General features: G+C 39.1%; 3 protein-coding genes across 3 annotated transcripts in view; 1 reads left to right on the forward strand and 2 right to left on the reverse strand.

Moving 5' to 3' along the window:
- Positions 1-870: 870 nt before the first annotated feature.
- On the reverse strand, positions 871-6970 carry LOC138043845 (uncharacterized). The gene is made up of 2 exons (XM_068890328.1): positions 6828-6970; positions 871-3120 (listed from the first exon to the last, which is right to left on the reverse strand). The coding sequence occupies exons 1-2, from the start codon at positions 6930-6932 to the stop codon at positions 2338-2340; spliced, it is 888 nt and encodes a 295-aa protein (XP_068746429.1). The 5' UTR covers positions 6933-6970; the 3' UTR covers positions 871-2337.
- A 311-nt stretch (positions 6971-7281) lies between these two features.
- Positions 7282-11958, forward strand: LOC138041015 (uncharacterized). Its single transcript, XM_068886778.1, has 2 exons — positions 7282-7444; positions 10174-11958. The coding sequence occupies exons 1-2, from the start codon at positions 7352-7354 to the stop codon at positions 10939-10941; spliced, it is 861 nt and encodes a 286-aa protein (XP_068742879.1). The 5' UTR covers positions 7282-7351; the 3' UTR covers positions 10942-11958.
- A 1910-nt stretch (positions 11959-13868) lies between these two features.
- Positions 13869-16763, reverse strand: part of LOC138041016 (ADP-ribosylation factor 4-like) — a 13382-nt gene continuing 10487 nt past the window's right edge. Inside the window, exons 5-6 of the mRNA XM_068886779.1 lie at positions 16245-16376; positions 13869-14717 (exon numbers count right to left, since the gene is read on the reverse strand). Coding sequence (XP_068742880.1) covers positions 14628-14717; positions 16245-16376 — 222 coding nt within the window. The 3' untranslated portion in view covers positions 13869-14627. The remainder of the gene's footprint in view (positions 14718-16244; positions 16377-16763) is intronic.

Here is a 16763-nt window from a genome sequence, read left to right on the forward strand (position 1 = left end):
CGTACATGTAGCTACTGCCTTAATTAATATATGTTATGATATCGTAAGAAGTGACCGTTTGACACTTTTCAGCGTAAACACTCGAAGTGAGAACAGTCGTGGCTATTTGTAAACGTGTTAAAAGAAGAATATAATCACAGGCGAGTATTTAATTATTTTCCTACCTTACGTATGGAAAAAGAATAATCCCAAAAAGGTAAATTTAAATTATGATCATCTCGGGCTGTGTCCTACATAAATATTGACCTAGAGTTGTGTGACACATTCAAAGAGTCAACTGATGTGTTTCAGCAAAATTTTCACTGGAAGTAATTCTATAAATAATGTGAATTTTTACGCAATAATCAGTGACGCGGGTTGTTTGCAACGTCAGAGTTACCTTATCAGAGATGTTACTTAAACTTTTGCTGAATGCAACAAATCTCTTTTCTGATCCGAAGGAACACAAATAAGAGTTGAAAACAATCATCGCAAGTTGTGCAACAATTACAGCTAATGCACACCTCCTGTCAAGTTCATTGAAAAAATATTTTCACCATCGGGACATTGGTCATTTACATATTTAAATTTTTGAAATGAAAATCGCTTAACCCAATTACAGTCATCTTTTGAATGTTGTAGTCTGTTTGCCCTGTTGTATTTGAATTACGCTTGATGTCCTCTGTTTTTCTTGACAGCGTTTATAAAAACAAGAAAAAATAAACAAAATAGAAAAGAAAAAAAGTCATTTCGAGTGAAACGAGATCTGTCTCCAGTATTATTTTTATCTAGTAATCTCATTTCCAGGCCGCTTACTTGTTCTGAAAACGAGGCTAACGAGGCTGCATTTCTTACATTTCAAAGAAAGGCGTCAGGACTAGCAATGGACCGTTTTTTTTCTTCTTTTATGAAAAGTTTTTTTTTATTTTACAACGGCAACCACAAATATACATTAACTACAATATGCTTCCACTAACAATACTTTACTTGCAAAATGTTGCATGCACTGTAAACCTTACAATTATTTAAAAAAAATGCCTATTAGAAAGGAAAAACAAAAATAAAAGAAAAGAAACTATGTATAACATTGTTTGTAGTATGTGTGGTGTAGAAGTGCTTTTGGATTGGGCAACCAAGAAATTGTTCAATAGATTCGTACAGATCGTTTTACTGGAGACTACGTCATGCAACCCACTGATTCAGTTATTCAAAAAGGGAAAAAAAAGGTTTCCATTTATGGGAGGATTGTGGATCTTTCCTCTCTATTAGATGATTAAATTCCACAAATCGTAAGAATTCATCCAGGCGTGGGATGCGTTGATTAAACTTACACAACCATATGAAATATTTACATAATAAAAGAATGTAGTTACCCTGCATTTTGTGACTGGAGTTATCTGGCCTTAGACCCAAAGCAACGTCAACTTGCAGAGTATATACGAATCTTCTTTAGAAACAATTTTGCGGGACTGCAACCAAGAAAAAATGCTTCTCCAAAATTGCTTTGTTTTTCCACATTCCCAAAATAAGTGGTAAAGGCTTTCTCTCTCGCTCTCACAAAAAACAGGCCTCATCATTTACAAGCCGAAGTTTTTTGAGAAAAGCGTTGGTTGCTAATCTCCAATGTAAGGTAACTATAAGGTTGGAATTCTTTGTAAATTTAAAGGCCATTTCAAAAGCTGCTTTCCAGGTGATATTTTCGTCAGGTCCAATGTTTATTTCTTTGTGTCATTTTTCTTGGCTTTGTTTTGGTTGTTCACTTTTACTTGACACAAGTTTCTTATACACAAGGCTTGATGGTTTTGGCGTTTCTAGGAATTTTAGAACGAAGTTTTCATAGCCAGCTTGTGCTTCGTCTATCTGTCTACGTGGGCAATTGATTGCCGAGATCACCTCATAGAATTTTAGAGGGGAAACCTAAAGGCCCTATTTGTTTTGAAAAGCATTCAGTGTCAGAAAATTAGAAGATTGATCCATTAAATTTTCGACTTTTGTTATGCCCTTTTAAAACAGACAGGTTTATTGTCAATTTTTATCAACGCGTTGTACTATAAAGGTGACGACAAAAAGTGTTTGTCAGATGTCAATTTTCCCTCGAAAGAGGTGTCAGACCAGATTTTGAAAAAAAAAGCGAAAAAAAAAAAAAACAAATAACAATGGACCGCTTTTAGAAAAACTTGTGATACAATTCTCTACCATAATTGCACCAAGCAGTCTCGATTTAGAACACGTTTATTCTTTTAATTTTTCACCTCGTAACGAGGCAAGAACTGCTTTTTAGCCGTAGCAAGAAAGGCAATCCGAGGGACTCGTATCAAAAATGTACCATGTATATCACAGAATGTTCCATCCTGGGTATTAATATCCATAGTATTTAATATATACAAGCGTATTTAATTTGTGGACGATAAAATAAAACATTTGAAACAACGGCTGTCCGATAAAAAGAATAACTAACACTAATATGGAAGAGGTGTCACTCTGGACCCTGCCAACAAAGCGTGGCAGGTCAGTCATCTCATGGTATACATCAAGAACAAAATACAAAACAAAAATAACAAGGATGTAAATCAAAGAAAATAACAACGCGTAAACTGTGTGCGCAAGCCTGATTGGTGCGAAACTGAAGATGGCGTCGGCGAACAGAAAAAAGGCAAAAGAAATGTAGCCCGCTAAAATAATCAACGTAACATGATTCTCCAGTAACACATAGCATGCAATCACGACTAAGATGCTGCTTTGGGCGATGCTCCGTAAAAGCCAAATTATTTTGTGGCAACACGATAGTCTGTCAGCATTTTCCAGTTTCTTCAGTCTTTCATCCTCTTCATAGCCAGGAACGTTCCATAGTAACTCGTTTTCGCTTGAATCATCATTTTCAAACCAATGACTGTCTTCACCTCCTTCAGTGTGTTTCGGATCCTCTTTAGTCTTGATGTTTTCTCTCCATTCTTTAAATGTACTATAAACGAGGAGACACGTGCTAAGGCTGAAATACGCACAGACGGCTGAGATACTCCAGCTTTCAAACTGCAAAGTCCATCGGTAGCTGGGGTTGTGGACTACACTATCCACTGTAAGAATTATACAACAAGATGTGGCTATCAAACGGTAAATGACAAAAAGCGCTGGAGGAAACCACTGGAAAATAAAGAGAGAAAAAAGAAAATATGAATGTAACCCAACAGACATCCAACACAGCCGGTCTCAGTGGCGTTGGTTACCAAAGGAAAAAAAGGAAAAACATCGTCTAAGATTTTGGGAATCCACGTTGTCAAAAAGCTAGCAATATATCTCGTAACTGAAACATCACCTGTTTCAAGAGGCCTGGTATTCAGTCCCAGGCTGCAGCCGCGGTTGTTACTGTGGATACGGAGTTGTTACGGTGGATGCGGACATGGATAAGTCATTGAGAAACCGATTAGTGCGCACGCGCATACCCAACAATGTTGAAAGAGTGTGCAAACGGCTCCAACTTCAGTTCTACTTTCGCGATGACAAAAGAAATGTTGAATGGTTGTTGATGCACATTTTAAGCGCTTTCAATTTCATTCAACATCAATTTAACTTCGATTCAACATGTTTCAAAGGGGGTGACAAACTGTTTCAACATCGCTGTTCAACAAAATCAAACGGATGTTAAAGCAAATGTTGAAAGCGCTTGCCAGGGCCTTAACACTCGATACGTGAGCCATTCAATTGATCTATTCGACCGTGATCAACTCGGTTTGCTAAAACCAAATTTTCGTGTTTAGCTGAATTAGTTCGTTGGGTGGCCCTGAAAAACCATGTTTTCAGATAAATATACAACAGAAACAATAATGGACCCACACTAAACAGGATAGAACTGCGTCTTACATCGATCCAATATAGTACAAGATGTTAGCCGATTTCCTTTAAAATTTAGAGTATTTCAGTGATTTTTTATGTTACCATATCTTGTTCAATTCCGTAGTCCGAAGTCCAAAGTCCACATTCCTACCGCAACCATATGGTTAAGTGCGATCGTAGAATATTTGTTCACATTTAAACCTGCTGTTAACGGCGTTGATTGTAATCAAAACCAGTAAACAAATGCTTTACAACTTTCTACGATGGTATCTAAAAAATACTTTTCCTTAACAATACCGATAGAATTAGGAAATTATGTAATTAACCCGGTAAGATGTGTTCCAAAGCATACGATGACCGGATATTGCATTGCGTGCACCGAAATACAAAAATTCGTTTCAGGTGACGCACACAGCTCTTTAATACATATTCCCTCGTCAGTTTGTCGAGTAGTGCGTCCGTGGATTAGTGGTCATCGTGATTGCCTCTGAACGAGGGGATACCGAGTTCGAATCCTACTTGGAATGTCTTCTACGAGGCAAAGAAATCTTACGCATGCGCAACCACAGCGCCACCCCCACAAAAAAAATAAAACAAAACATGAAAAGTGCGAAATCCAAACACCGAGTCGAATCCCAAAGTAATGAGGGGCCGTTCTCGTCACCAGAGCCTCAGATCTCATTTCTGCGCATGACCCTCGGCTCTGGGAAACGCTATGTAGGAGAACATGCCCCGTAGGGTTCTTATAGCCAAAATTTGGCTATTTGAACCTTACGTCGCCTGCTCACTCCTCTTTCTAACATGAATGCACCAATCGGGGATGCTTTTTCATGGTTCTTCACGAAAACCAATGAGACCAAGATACTTTGCTTCAGGGTTCCCTAGAGCTCTTCTCTCTCTCATTCATGTACATAAGACAAGAGCTCTGGGGCCGTGATTGAATGAGGGGTTTGAAAATTGGTCACGGTTGGTATTTAATTAATGATTCCTCAAAACATTTCCCAGGTTTTGTCAATCGTTTATCGTGAACGAGCCCTTAAGTAATTGATCATTGACTTCATCATATATCATGTGGTATGTTAATTTATTCCCGGGATTGTAGACTAGAGTTGCTTGTTATTCTTGGGTTGCACGTCACGCAAGTGAAAACATAAATCGCTTACCATTTAAGAAATTGAGTCAAGAAATGGAAATGTTATAGAAGAGGAACAAATAAACAACGGGTCCAAGTCTCAGGGTTGTTTACTGTCGAGGGACACCAACATGGCGGCTAGCAACCGTTGTCAAGCAAAAGGTCACGTGGGTGAAAAGCAAGAATAATGAGCTAGAAAACATTCGTATAGACACGACTCCTAGTATATTGGCTGTTTAGGCCACAAAAACACGAGGGAAATCGATGTTTTTAATCAACTGGCATGTTTTTCGAAAGCCGTCAACATGTCACGCACTGTGAAAAACTCTGAAATTCAAACTGTTCTATTTTCGAAACGAAACACGGTACCGAGCTGAAAACATGCAGAGAGATATATTTTTAAATCCTCTTGTAGCTGATCTAGATAAAAACTCAAAAGGCTCTTTAGTTTTGTATTTTATTTTTCCGTGACGTCACGTGCAATCCAAGAATATCTCGTATCGCCTTGCATTCACCCTCCGCCCAACCATGGTATACCACAGAGAACAAAGCACAACACTGGGAGTCCTGTCTTTGCGAAAGTTATGTGGGTTTTTCAACGTCCCACAGTCCCAGGCCCACAGTCATGAACATCTAAGGGTTGTGAGACAGGGCAAGCAATTTATCGTCCTTTAATATCCGAGATCCGATTTTGCATCAGAGAGGAAAATCAACACTTTAGCGTGCATGCGCCATAAAGATATTAATCATGTGATACACAGTTAGGAAAAAAAAAACTGCCTGGGGACATCTGACATAACGGACTTTTCGCGAAGACGACGACTTCCGTAGTGGTAAAGCCGCAAAACAATAATATCACGTATCACTTACTGGTTTAATAAGGAAAGAAACTTCTGCTGCAAGTGCGGCACGCATTTTAGATAGATTGATGCCCAAACGCGAACGTGGCCGGAATCAATAAATGTAAGGATTTGAGGACAACTTGAAGACTGCAAGAGTGAATCGTTCAATCTCCATCTTTCCTTCACGGCAGCCTGCAGCAAGCCAATCATAAGATTTTGCCCATATTGTACAACTTCCGTAACATAAGATGGAACTGAATTGCTAAAAAGTGATTCGCTGGCGTTACCATTGTTAATGTCAAAACTTGCGAATAACTTTCCAGACAACGCCCTTTCTCTTTGTCTGTCCCTTTAAATTGAAATATTATTCTAATCAGTGGTTTCACAGTTGACCCGGATGATATTCGCTACATGAATGTCGACCGCTTAATGCAGTTGAATTTTTGAAAACTGAGATTTTTACGACGCTCGCATTACACGGGTTCTCAGTTGCCGGTCCTTCACTATAAATATAGATTTTTTTGTACAAGTAAACGGTTTCAGAGCGGGCAGAATATCCGAGATCACGTTTGAGGATGGTACATGATTAAACGCAAATCATTATATATGATAATTTTAAATTCCATGGCACACATTATGTCCATGCTTTAAAGCATAAATAATAAAAAGTTCTTCAGTAAATGGGATTTAAGCATCTCTTTGGATAAATCACGCACTTTTTGAGTGTAAAATGAAGGCAGAGCATCGAATTTTGATCGCTCGGCGTAACCAACAGTTAACTGAAAATCTATGAGCCCGTTGTTTACGAGGATCACCTCAGTTCACTCTTCATCGATCTCCAAGAATTCGAAGTTGATGAACACTCATTCCAATCTTGAAGACAGAGTTCACAGGATTTTAGGCATTGGGAATATTATGAACGTTTTAAAAAGTGACAGAACAGTCACTGAACCAAACTACATTTCGTTGCGCCAAACATCCCCAGACACTCCTTTCACTCCATCGACTAGAGGGTTATTACATTAAAACATTGAAAAACTTACCGGGGATTCTGAAAACAGCTCGGGATTTGAAAACTGCAGTAAAAAGCTTTCTAGGCGAAATTCATGAGCCAAAACGGCTTTTATCCACTTCCACGTGCTTGGCATATGGCATCAGGAAACAAGTTCGCGGGTATTTGGTGGGGTAAATTAGCAAGGCGATGAAATAATTTATTCATATCATATTGGGCATTTAAAGGTCTTTTTGGCGGGGAACCAACCAAAGAAAATGCTCCACTGATCAAGCAAACAAAATATAACACTGCATGCGTGAGCATTATGTTCAAAAGAGAAGCAAAGATGTTAAGTCGTAACCTCGTCTTTGTTGTTATACAAAACCAACCCAAAGAACACGAAGGGTTACTTTTGCGCGGGGATAAGACAGCTGATTCCTTGAAATGTTCAAGCTTCAGTGATAATATATTCTCTCCCGAGAGGTAATTTATGCACCCACACCTGACGTGAGTTATGCAGATCACCGAAGCGTCCCAAAGTCATCGAAAGCAGAAGTCTGTTTTCGAGACGCAATGGGTGGCTGTTGTAAGGTGCTTGGCCAAGAATGCAGTGTAAGAAATCTTGGACTACGATTTCATGATTCAAGAGCATTTACAGATTCACCGGTGAGTGAGACAAAACGTTGCCCGTCAACCGTACTATGAAATGAACGCAAAGTGAACAAAGAGGCCATAATTTTCTGAACAAGCAAACGGTCTCCTTCACTGCACAATTATAGATTAGTGTGGTTTTGACTTGATTGATAAAGTCATTCGGTTTACAAAACGAGAAGATGATCAACAGGTAGTTCTCGGTCAATTGAGAAAAGTCAACTCGGTTACTGAGGGGAAATATGAACACTTCATTTGCAAGCAACTCATGCATCCCGCGTTCCTTTTTTCTAAAAGAATGAATGCGGTTGGTGTTGGCGTAGGGTTAGCAAACATCGTATAACAACTGTCGAACGTTTGTTGGATTTTAAGAAAGGGAAAAGGCAAATGGTGTTGATCAATTTGGTAACGTACTGCAGAATGAGGCACTCATGATAACCTGTTCAGCTGTGCATGACAAGAGTATCGGGGGATAAACACGAGAATGCTGAATAAGCCGCAAAAAGCTTTGAAAAAAAAAAATAGCACAAACGTCCTTGCAGCAACACGCCTTCTTAGTCTGTCTTTTCTAATGAATGGTTTTTACCTTAAAAGTGAAGTTACAGGGGAACATTTCGCCAAGAATAAAAAAAACCCCTGGACTTGATGTTCTGAAAAACTGGCGGTAATGATATTCAGATTTTTCTTTAAAGCCGCGGGAATGGTTGATCGATTCTAAACAATTGGGTGCTTCATTTTTTTTTATTCTCCTGTCAAAATAAAAATGGTCTTTCCTTTGTCAGCTCCATTCAAGAATTCAAAAGATTCTTCACTTATTTGGAAAAAACAGATGCAGGATATTTTTACACAGTTCAATACCTTTTTTCGTTTTTTCAATCATAATTAACAAGCGAGAGCCGAAGAACTTGCTCGGAGTGAGCGAGGACAAAAAGACAGTTCAGTTTGCAACTAGGGATTTCACAACAGGCCCAATGCTACGTCAACGTACGCTTCCAAAATAACAAATGAAAGAAAGAAAATCAAGAAGAACTTTCCTCTTTTTTTTTTCTAAAACGATTCTCAATGTATCGAAGCACCGTTTTGGAATCTTTAAGAGTTCAAAACTATTGTACATGTAGTTTCCAGCAAAGTGCCACTGTCCTGTCCTCAAAGATAGACCGCGAGCAGCTCGTTTCTTCTCTTTAGCCAAAATCGCGCTTAATATATTGTCATTTCCACCCAGCGTGTTGGATTTGAGAATAAATGAGAATTACTCGCAATCTACCCAAACGTAGGAAGGCGGAAATTTTATAGTCACGAAACTGAATTGGTTGTAGCGATATTGAGAAAGAGGCTTGAGAAACAAAAAACTTTTTGAAGTGTAAAGTGCCCCTGGACAAACAAAATGACCTAAGGCCACCCCCTCCCCCCTTTTTTTTTTCCATTTAGCGTCGAATGAGTTCCCGACATTGGGTTGGTCGGTCGGATTGAAAAAAATAAACCCCCCAAAAAAAAATCACAAGTAGTCCCGGAATCGGAGGCCTGCTACACCAGTATCATTGCTGCGGAGCCTGGAAAACAACAAGACGTGAACCCAAAATCAATATGGCCGAAAAGTTGGTTGACGTAATTAAGACAACATGGGAAAATGGATCGACCACCGAAACTCCTATGCGACATAAAAATGGTTTAACTATGTCCTTACTTTTTTTTCTTTTTGAAAATGGCAAAAATTTGGGTCGGTCGGACGACCCAACCATAGGGTTAAATGCGATCGTGAAATAGTTGTTCAAATTAAATTTAAAACTGTTGTTAATAAAAAAAGGCATTGATTCCAATCAAAACCGGTGAACGGATGCTTTACATGTTTCTACCATGGTATTTAAGAATATTTAATACTTTTTTTAAACAATACCAGGAGATTATTAGCCGGTGAGAAGTGTTACCGAGTCATACGATATATAGGATATGACATGGCCGCGCGGGGATACGAATTTTGTCTTCGAGTGCTGAGAGATACTTTGAGCACTCGAAGATAAAATTCGTATCCCCAAGCTGTTTATTATATAGATATTGATGAAATGTCCAGATTTAAAATAACTTGTTTTACTCATTTTCGAAATGATGAAAAAGTGGTCACCAACCGCTAAAACACGCATGTTGTGTAACGTGAAACAAGATGTGAAAGTTATGAAAAACAAATCATGATCATGATAATGTAAAATTTTGCAATTAAAATGTTAATGTAGTAGAGAAAAATTATATCAAAACACAAAAGTATCTTACAATGAAAAGGAAGCTCGCGTTTTATTGGCTAATCGTGTTCGTTACCATGACGACACCTAGGTCTCACATGTGAAAGATAAAAATGATATGTTCACTGCGCGCGGTGAAGATATGATTTTTTAGTAAAAGGAGAAATCCTGGTATTTCATCAGTATCTAAATAATAAACCCAGATATTGTGTGCAACGAGAACACAAAAACTAGTTTCCGGTCACGCTCACCATTTTTCCCTAGTTAACCACGTGGTTTAGTGGTCACGAGCGCCTCTGTTTGAGGAGATATCGAGTTTGAATCCTACTTGGGGTACGTAACGTGAAAAGTCTCTCTACCATGAGAAGTTATATGAGCAAGGAATTCTTACGAATGCGCGGGAAAAGCGCGATCCGAAAAAAAAAATCAGAGGGGTACTAAAAATAAACCAGTACAGTACGTTACAGTATTCAGTAATGATTTGTCTCCTTTTTTTTGTCTCTTTTCCAGCTTCCAAGGCCAGTGTTTGCTTTACTTCGCTTACTGTACGCTTCTTTGGCAGCAGCAGATCTTGTTTGGATTGCGCTGGATCACCCAGGGGGATTGTGGATCATTCATTTGGGAAACTGGAGTCGCATTGTGACAGCCCTGTATTTTCTGCTTGGTTCGTTCACTGCACTTCTTGGCTCAGAGTGTGGATCAAGAGAAAGAGATCAATATGATAGAATCATTCAAGAAGGCGACCAAGACAATGCATTTCTGGATCCCGGCGATTCTAATTCCTGCGGTGTAAAACCAGGAGAAAAAGACGAAAGTTCTAAGCTCTACGAAAACGACCTCTCTTGTCATCATCAACTGTTGTGGGTCCTTCACACCCTTGCTTTCAGCAGTACTTTCGTCAGCATGGTCGCTTATTTCGCCTTTTTCTTCGAAGTACGATACACCTTTCTGGGATTGCTCGATTTCCCGCGACACGTTCTCTATCTGGTATTCCTCATTGTTGACACACACGCCAGCTATATCCCCGTAAGACTGTGGCACGTCATATACGCCTACGTATTCAATGGAGCCTACGTTGTTTTTACCGTGGTTTTCATTTTAATACAAACTAAAATAGACTTGCACAGGGAACCCCTGCTGTATCCCTCACTGGAGTCAGGTGGAAAGCCTCTTATCTACACGGCAATCCTGTCTCTCTGTTTGATCACTGGTTCTCCTGTGGCGCAAATCTTTTTCTATCTGATTTACAGATTTAGAGCATGCTTACTGTCGAGTTAAATTTCCAACAATTAAGCGACATTTAAAGGCCAATCTCTATTAATTAAGCATCCGAGGAATTACTCTCTCATTTTGAAAATCATTGTATGGCAAATTGTGTGTTTGCCTCGGTCGCTTCGACAATAAATAGGGACCTTAAGCAAGACGACGACGACGGCTACGAGAACGTCACAAAACAATTGGTTTAAATCGCAAAAACAATAGTTGGGCACGCCCTGCACGTGCGTTTTACATCTTTATACAATTCTTTGCCGTTCTCTTCTTGACAACGACGTGAAATGATCAAATTTGAAGTCATTTGGAGGACGAGAGAACCTGACGATGAATTTTCAAGCAGTTCTCTCTAAATATCCACACCGCTCTTATCAATTTTATTCTTGGAATGTGTACTCATTCTTTCCAAGCCGAGCAACTTAGAGTAATCGCAAAATTATTACAGTAACGGGAAATAATATTTTTAGACAACGTTCTCTTAGCCGTCGTCGTCGTCCTTGCTTAAGGTCCCTAATATTATTTTGTAAACTTGTAAATAAATAAAATGGCACTCTATCGGAAAGGCAAAAGTAGCGAAAGATAAAGCAGTTTTCAATTGAGCGTGAAACAACCCGATGATCCAATCTAAAGCCGAAGCGTATGAAAAGAGCTGAAAACAGCTTGCGTACAAATCACACGTGACTTCTGGGTTCAAACCATTTACAATTTGAAAAAAGTGGCGCGAAGTGTTAAACCAACCAATAAGAGTCGCAAATTTAATTCGGCACGTCATTGAAAATCACTCAAAGCCAACCAAAATTTAAATAACAAACTAAATAGCATACAACGGAAAAATATTGCACAAAAGCTGGGCGTCAGAGACAAAACTGTTACTCTTCACTGGTGCCTGCGTCATCGCGCAGTCAACGGAGAAATTTAGCATCTCCTTTACAGCAGACTGCAAAGATAGGACTGAAATTTGCTCGCAAACCTGTGGTGTGAACTCCTTTTTGAATTAATAAACATGAATTCGAATCTGTCGAATCTGTTGTTTTATTACACATAACATGAGAATTTTATTCCATAAAGCTCATTTGTACAAATCTATACGCTTTATTTTCACATGTGAAAAAGACCTATACAGCCAATCAGAATGGCGTACAGCTATTTCACATGTGAAAGTATAACCAATCAGCGATAGCGTAAAGGCGTTTCCATGCCAATCACTCGTGCATCTCGTGCAAATCGTGCAAATCGTGCAAATCGTACTTTGTTATTGAATTAAATTAAATTTGCATTTGGTTCTATTGTTAGTGAGTTTTTGTTTCTAATTCGCGTTCAGAAAACTATTTTAATGAAAATTCTCATGTTATGTGTAATAAAGAGTTTACGACATAGAAAGTGCTTTGTACGGGGTTTTATTCACTCGTTGTTTGTGTCAAAAACCCTCACTCGCTCGTTCCTCGCTCGTTCGGGTTTTTGACACAAACAACTCGTGCATAAAACCCCGTACGCCGCACTTTCTATGAAGTAAACTATTTTTATTTTATGTATCGAAGAGAAATATTTTATTATACCGAATCCCCAAATGGCGACGCTGAACAAGCGCAACGTACTGGTTCTTACGGCCAATCATAAGCGCGCGCATGTATTTTTTGAATTTTCAAATGCGATTCTCTCGCGATAACGGACACAATGTTGCGTGATTATGTTGATAAGTGATGTAAGACGTAACGATGCTTCAGTGTGTATGGAGATTAACTGAAGAGTGGATCAACGTTTGTTGGTCTACGAAACAGACCTGTGTTAAAATCCATATGTACTCATATTGAGTAGACTACATGCTGATATTACCGCTCCTTATCTGTAGAGCACTCTTCTGGAATCAACAGTGAATATCACTTGATTTGATATATAATCATTTCTGAATAATTGTTAAGTCTGAACCTTGATTTGAAAATGGTTAGCTTTCCCTTGGAAGTCTAGCCGACCGATATTTTTCACTTGTGTAAGCTTGCTTCTTAGCGGGTGTTAATACACATTTACAGCGGCACTTTTGGAAGAAAAGAATTATTGACATTAATAAAAAATGACATCGTCGCAGTTACTGATGTGGTAGTCTAGTGGTTAAGTGAAGGGGTTGTTAATCACACGTTCCCAGGTTCGAGTCCTGCGTATCCAGACATTGGGTTTCGGCTTTTAAAGAAATGTTCATGATCCCTAGCAAGCTTTCAGTGTCCAAAATGAACGATAATACTTCACTTGGAAGAAATTGACAATTAACAATAATCCTTCAATCGAGGGAGAGACTTGGTTGCTAAATTCACATCGCCTTCTCACTGATTCGAGTTTATTTCACCTCGTACTTTTACTCTATTTTTAATGTCATCTAAGGCCGTAACGGATCAGCGTTTTCCGCAAAGCTGGAGACTTTGGGCCTAAATCGAGGTTTCCGATACGTATGTGCCAGAGTCACGCCAAAGGCTAATTGATTTTCACACGTTATTAGATGATTTGGTTACGGAACGGGAGGGTATGAAGATGATCATGCACAGGCCTCTAACAAATCGACAGCACTATCAAAAGCTATGTTCGAAGTACAACTACATGAAAGAACAGTTAGCGAACTATCGTTTTCCTCAAAGTATCAGCGACAAAGATCTCGAAAGCCTCCTATCCGAAGTTCTTATCAAAGGAAATGAATTACGGTTCTTAATTGGGCAAATTACAGTAGTTTATTATGACAACTTTGTTTGAAACTCTCATTTTTTCCCGAGGCCCTAAAACACACTCAAATCATTAATTTTCAAGAAATTAACTCAAGGTCTCTTTAAGTACACCGATAATGAGAAAGATCATTCGATTGTGCGCGCGAAGAAAAAGTTCTCGCTTCCCGCGCGTATTCTCCTTCCCACGCGCGCCACGAGAACAAGACCAACTACAACAACTTGGGCTTCGGTTTTACTAAGTTGGATTTTAATGGTATTTATTTCTCGTTTTCCTATGTTATTAAACAACAATAATTAGTGACTTGAAGGACCCTTAAAAACTCAACCAACTACAAGTCTAGGGAGAGCACTCACGTAGGAAAAATCTTCGTGCCCGAATTGACATGACGCTATTGGTTGTCTGTAGGGTGGCTGCTCCAAATTACTAATACTCGAGAAACGCAAAAACATATTGTTTTTTTTTTAATGCAAAGAGATTGTTGTTTGAAGTGTTTTTTGAAAAGGTTTATAGGAATTCTAAGGGAAAACTCGTAAAACACATGTAAAACACAAGTAATCTTTACAGCCTTTTACAAACATGCATGCACATAGGAGTGTTCACTGAAAATAAAAAACATGCAGAACTTAATCACAATTGAAGCAAATACAGGAATAAGCTGATTGGCTGGCAAGAGATGATCTCCTATAACTTCTTGCTTTTGACTGAAATCAGTATTTTCACCAGCAGATCCATCTTTTTCCAAGAGGCAAAACATTCATACTGGTATAAGGCACCTTAATCCACGATCTTAAAACATGGTTTGCCTGTGACTACCAACTCAGCATTTTGAGCTGTTGTATAAACTAGTACCAGCCATGCACAAATTACACAATACTCCCAGTTAACTACCACGCTATACAGGTTTAATCTCTTGAGATGGTTTTTCAAAGGCCTCAATCCATTCTTACATAGTGTGCAAATCTTTGAAGTAAAAAAAAGATTATCTAGACTGCCTTGGCAAGTTCATTTGATAGCCAGTCAAGTCCTTCGTAAAGGCCATCTCCTTTTGGGGCGCATGTGGCTTGCACGTACCACTGGAAATTAGAAGAATAACAAGTTATTAAAATTATTCAGAAAAGTAGCACAATCGATTGTGCAATCATGCATATATAAAGCCTAGTAATCACAAGATCATCGCTTCATAACTTCTGTTTGAGGAGCTAGTTACGGTAAAAGTAAAGGTACACCTTATTTAACGTCGGAAGTTCCTTTACTCTCTACAGAGTACTCTCCCAGAAAGCCGACGGTGCGCTCATTTTACCCCCCCCCCCCCCCCTCTTAGGGGTACATGTATTTAAAGCTACTTTGGCTACACTGAAAGGGAAGAAATCGAAACAAGGATGTGAAATCCGGGGATCGAACTCGGGACTTGTTGCACCGAGGCCGCGCACTAACCAACTGTGCCACCCTTGCCCTAGCTCAGTATGTCTACGTCTTATGGCTGTTTACTGTCGTCTGACCGACCCATAGTTTTAGTTTTTTCAAAAAGACGTTGCATTTTCAATTCCATCTTAATGCTTAGAGTAAATATGACACCTTTCCGCATCAGAGGAAAATGTGCATGCTTAAGCCCGGTTTACACAATATTTTGGGCACGGCACCCCTGCGATTTGGCACCCGTGCATATATATTCGGTCCACCCATTGCCCGTTCACACGATAAAATTTTCTTTATTTGGGATACCACAATTTTGAATTACAAACGGCACCTCTAAAATTGTTGAGCAACTCCGATGAATTTGTCAGCGGTTTAACTACTTTCAAGATGCCGGACATGAGAACACGAACCAACCGTGCTTTTTTCTTTTGGTTTTTCATGAGAAAGCGAAGAAATATAAATTTTCAGGAATATTTAGTGCTTTTTAGTGCTTTTTATAACAACGTTAAGAGGCGCAGAATGTTTGTCCGAGCCGTGCTAGCTGCGGTAAACCAGCCAAGAATAAGAAGTATTTGGGTGCGGTTGCAATCTGATGCCTGGTTTGACATGGTCTTGACAACGTACAGCGAAGTGCAGTAGTATGAGGATTTCAGAGTTACTAAGACAACGTTTTCTTTTATCTTATCTGTTGGAACTCGACGCCATCTTGGATTTGACCCATAACTCTCAGCGAGAAGAGAAAACAATCTCATTCCCAGGGACTCTGGGTTTGGTCATCAAGATGTTGGCAGCTTCGACCAGAAAATATGGGCACGGCACCCCTGAAAAACAGGCACCGGACCACCTATTCATATGGTCCCGGCACCCCTAATTTTTGAGCACCTGTGCCCATAAAATTTCCATTTAGACGATAAAAAGTGAGGGAAACGTACCTAAAATGTTAGGCATGGGTGCCAAATTGTAGGGGTGCCGTGCCCAAAATGTTTGTCGTGTAAACCGGGCTTAACTCTCCACTTTTTTCTGCCCCTCCCCATTCCACCGTCCACTGGACTCTTTCTGCACCTCAAAACTTCTTTTTTTAGATGACAAACAGAGCTAAATTAGGGGATGGCTCTAGTGAAAAAAAAACCACCAACAACAACCTTTTAAAGCTAGTGAAACTTCCATAATAATAATATTCTTACCTTTCTGCTTCTAAGATTACTTTCATGGAGTCCAAGCTTCTCTGTTATTTCGTGGACAGTAAAGGCGTTTGGCAAGTCTTGCTTGTTTGCAAACACCAGCAGAGCAGAAGACCTCAATTCTTCTTCATTTAGCTATTTCAATAATTGGATTAAATTGCTAGTCAGTATCTTAAAATTCCAAACCCAGGATGCACAGCACTAAGATTGATTGATTAATTGATTGATTGATTGATTTGTTTATTTATTTATTTATTTATTTATTCATTTATTTATTTATTTCACAAAGGTTTCCCATCACTGTGAATGTGAACAAAAAAAAACAACAACAAAAAGAAATCAGTGGGATAGACTAAAATAGTTCGTTATAGCAGATTTAAAATCGTCCACAAAAGGCTGATCTAATACGAAGGTAGAGTGTTCCATTCTTTTATGGTTCTGGTAAAAACGTTGTACTTATAGGTGTTGCTGTTACTGCCAATGTTAATGAATTTACTGCTATGATGGGAGCGCGTAAGACGC

Source organism: Montipora capricornis, chromosome 3, assembly GCF_036669925.1.
Source record: "Montipora capricornis isolate CH-2021 chromosome 3, ASM3666992v2, whole genome shotgun sequence".
Classification (NCBI taxonomy): Eukaryota; Metazoa; Cnidaria; class Anthozoa; order Scleractinia; family Acroporidae; genus Montipora; species Montipora capricornis.

Bases quoted from the DNA above. Each gene is read 5' to 3' on its own strand.
- LOC138043845 (XM_068890328.1), bottom strand. From the start codon at position 6,932: ATGCCAAGCACGTGGAAGTGGATAAAAGCCGTTTTGGCTCATGAATTT. The intron at 3,121-6,827 runs GTAAGTTTTTCA...TTTATTTTCCAG, and splicing joins AGCTGTTTTCAGAATCCCCG to TGGTTTCCTCCAGCGCTTTT.
- LOC138041015 (XM_068886778.1), top strand. From the start codon at position 7,352: ATGGGTGGCTGTTGTAAGGTGCTTGGCCAAGAATGCAGTGTAAGAAAT. The intron at 7,445-10,173 runs GTGAGTGAGACA...TCTCTTTTCCAG, and splicing joins GAGCATTTACAGATTCACCG to CTTCCAAGGCCAGTGTTTGC.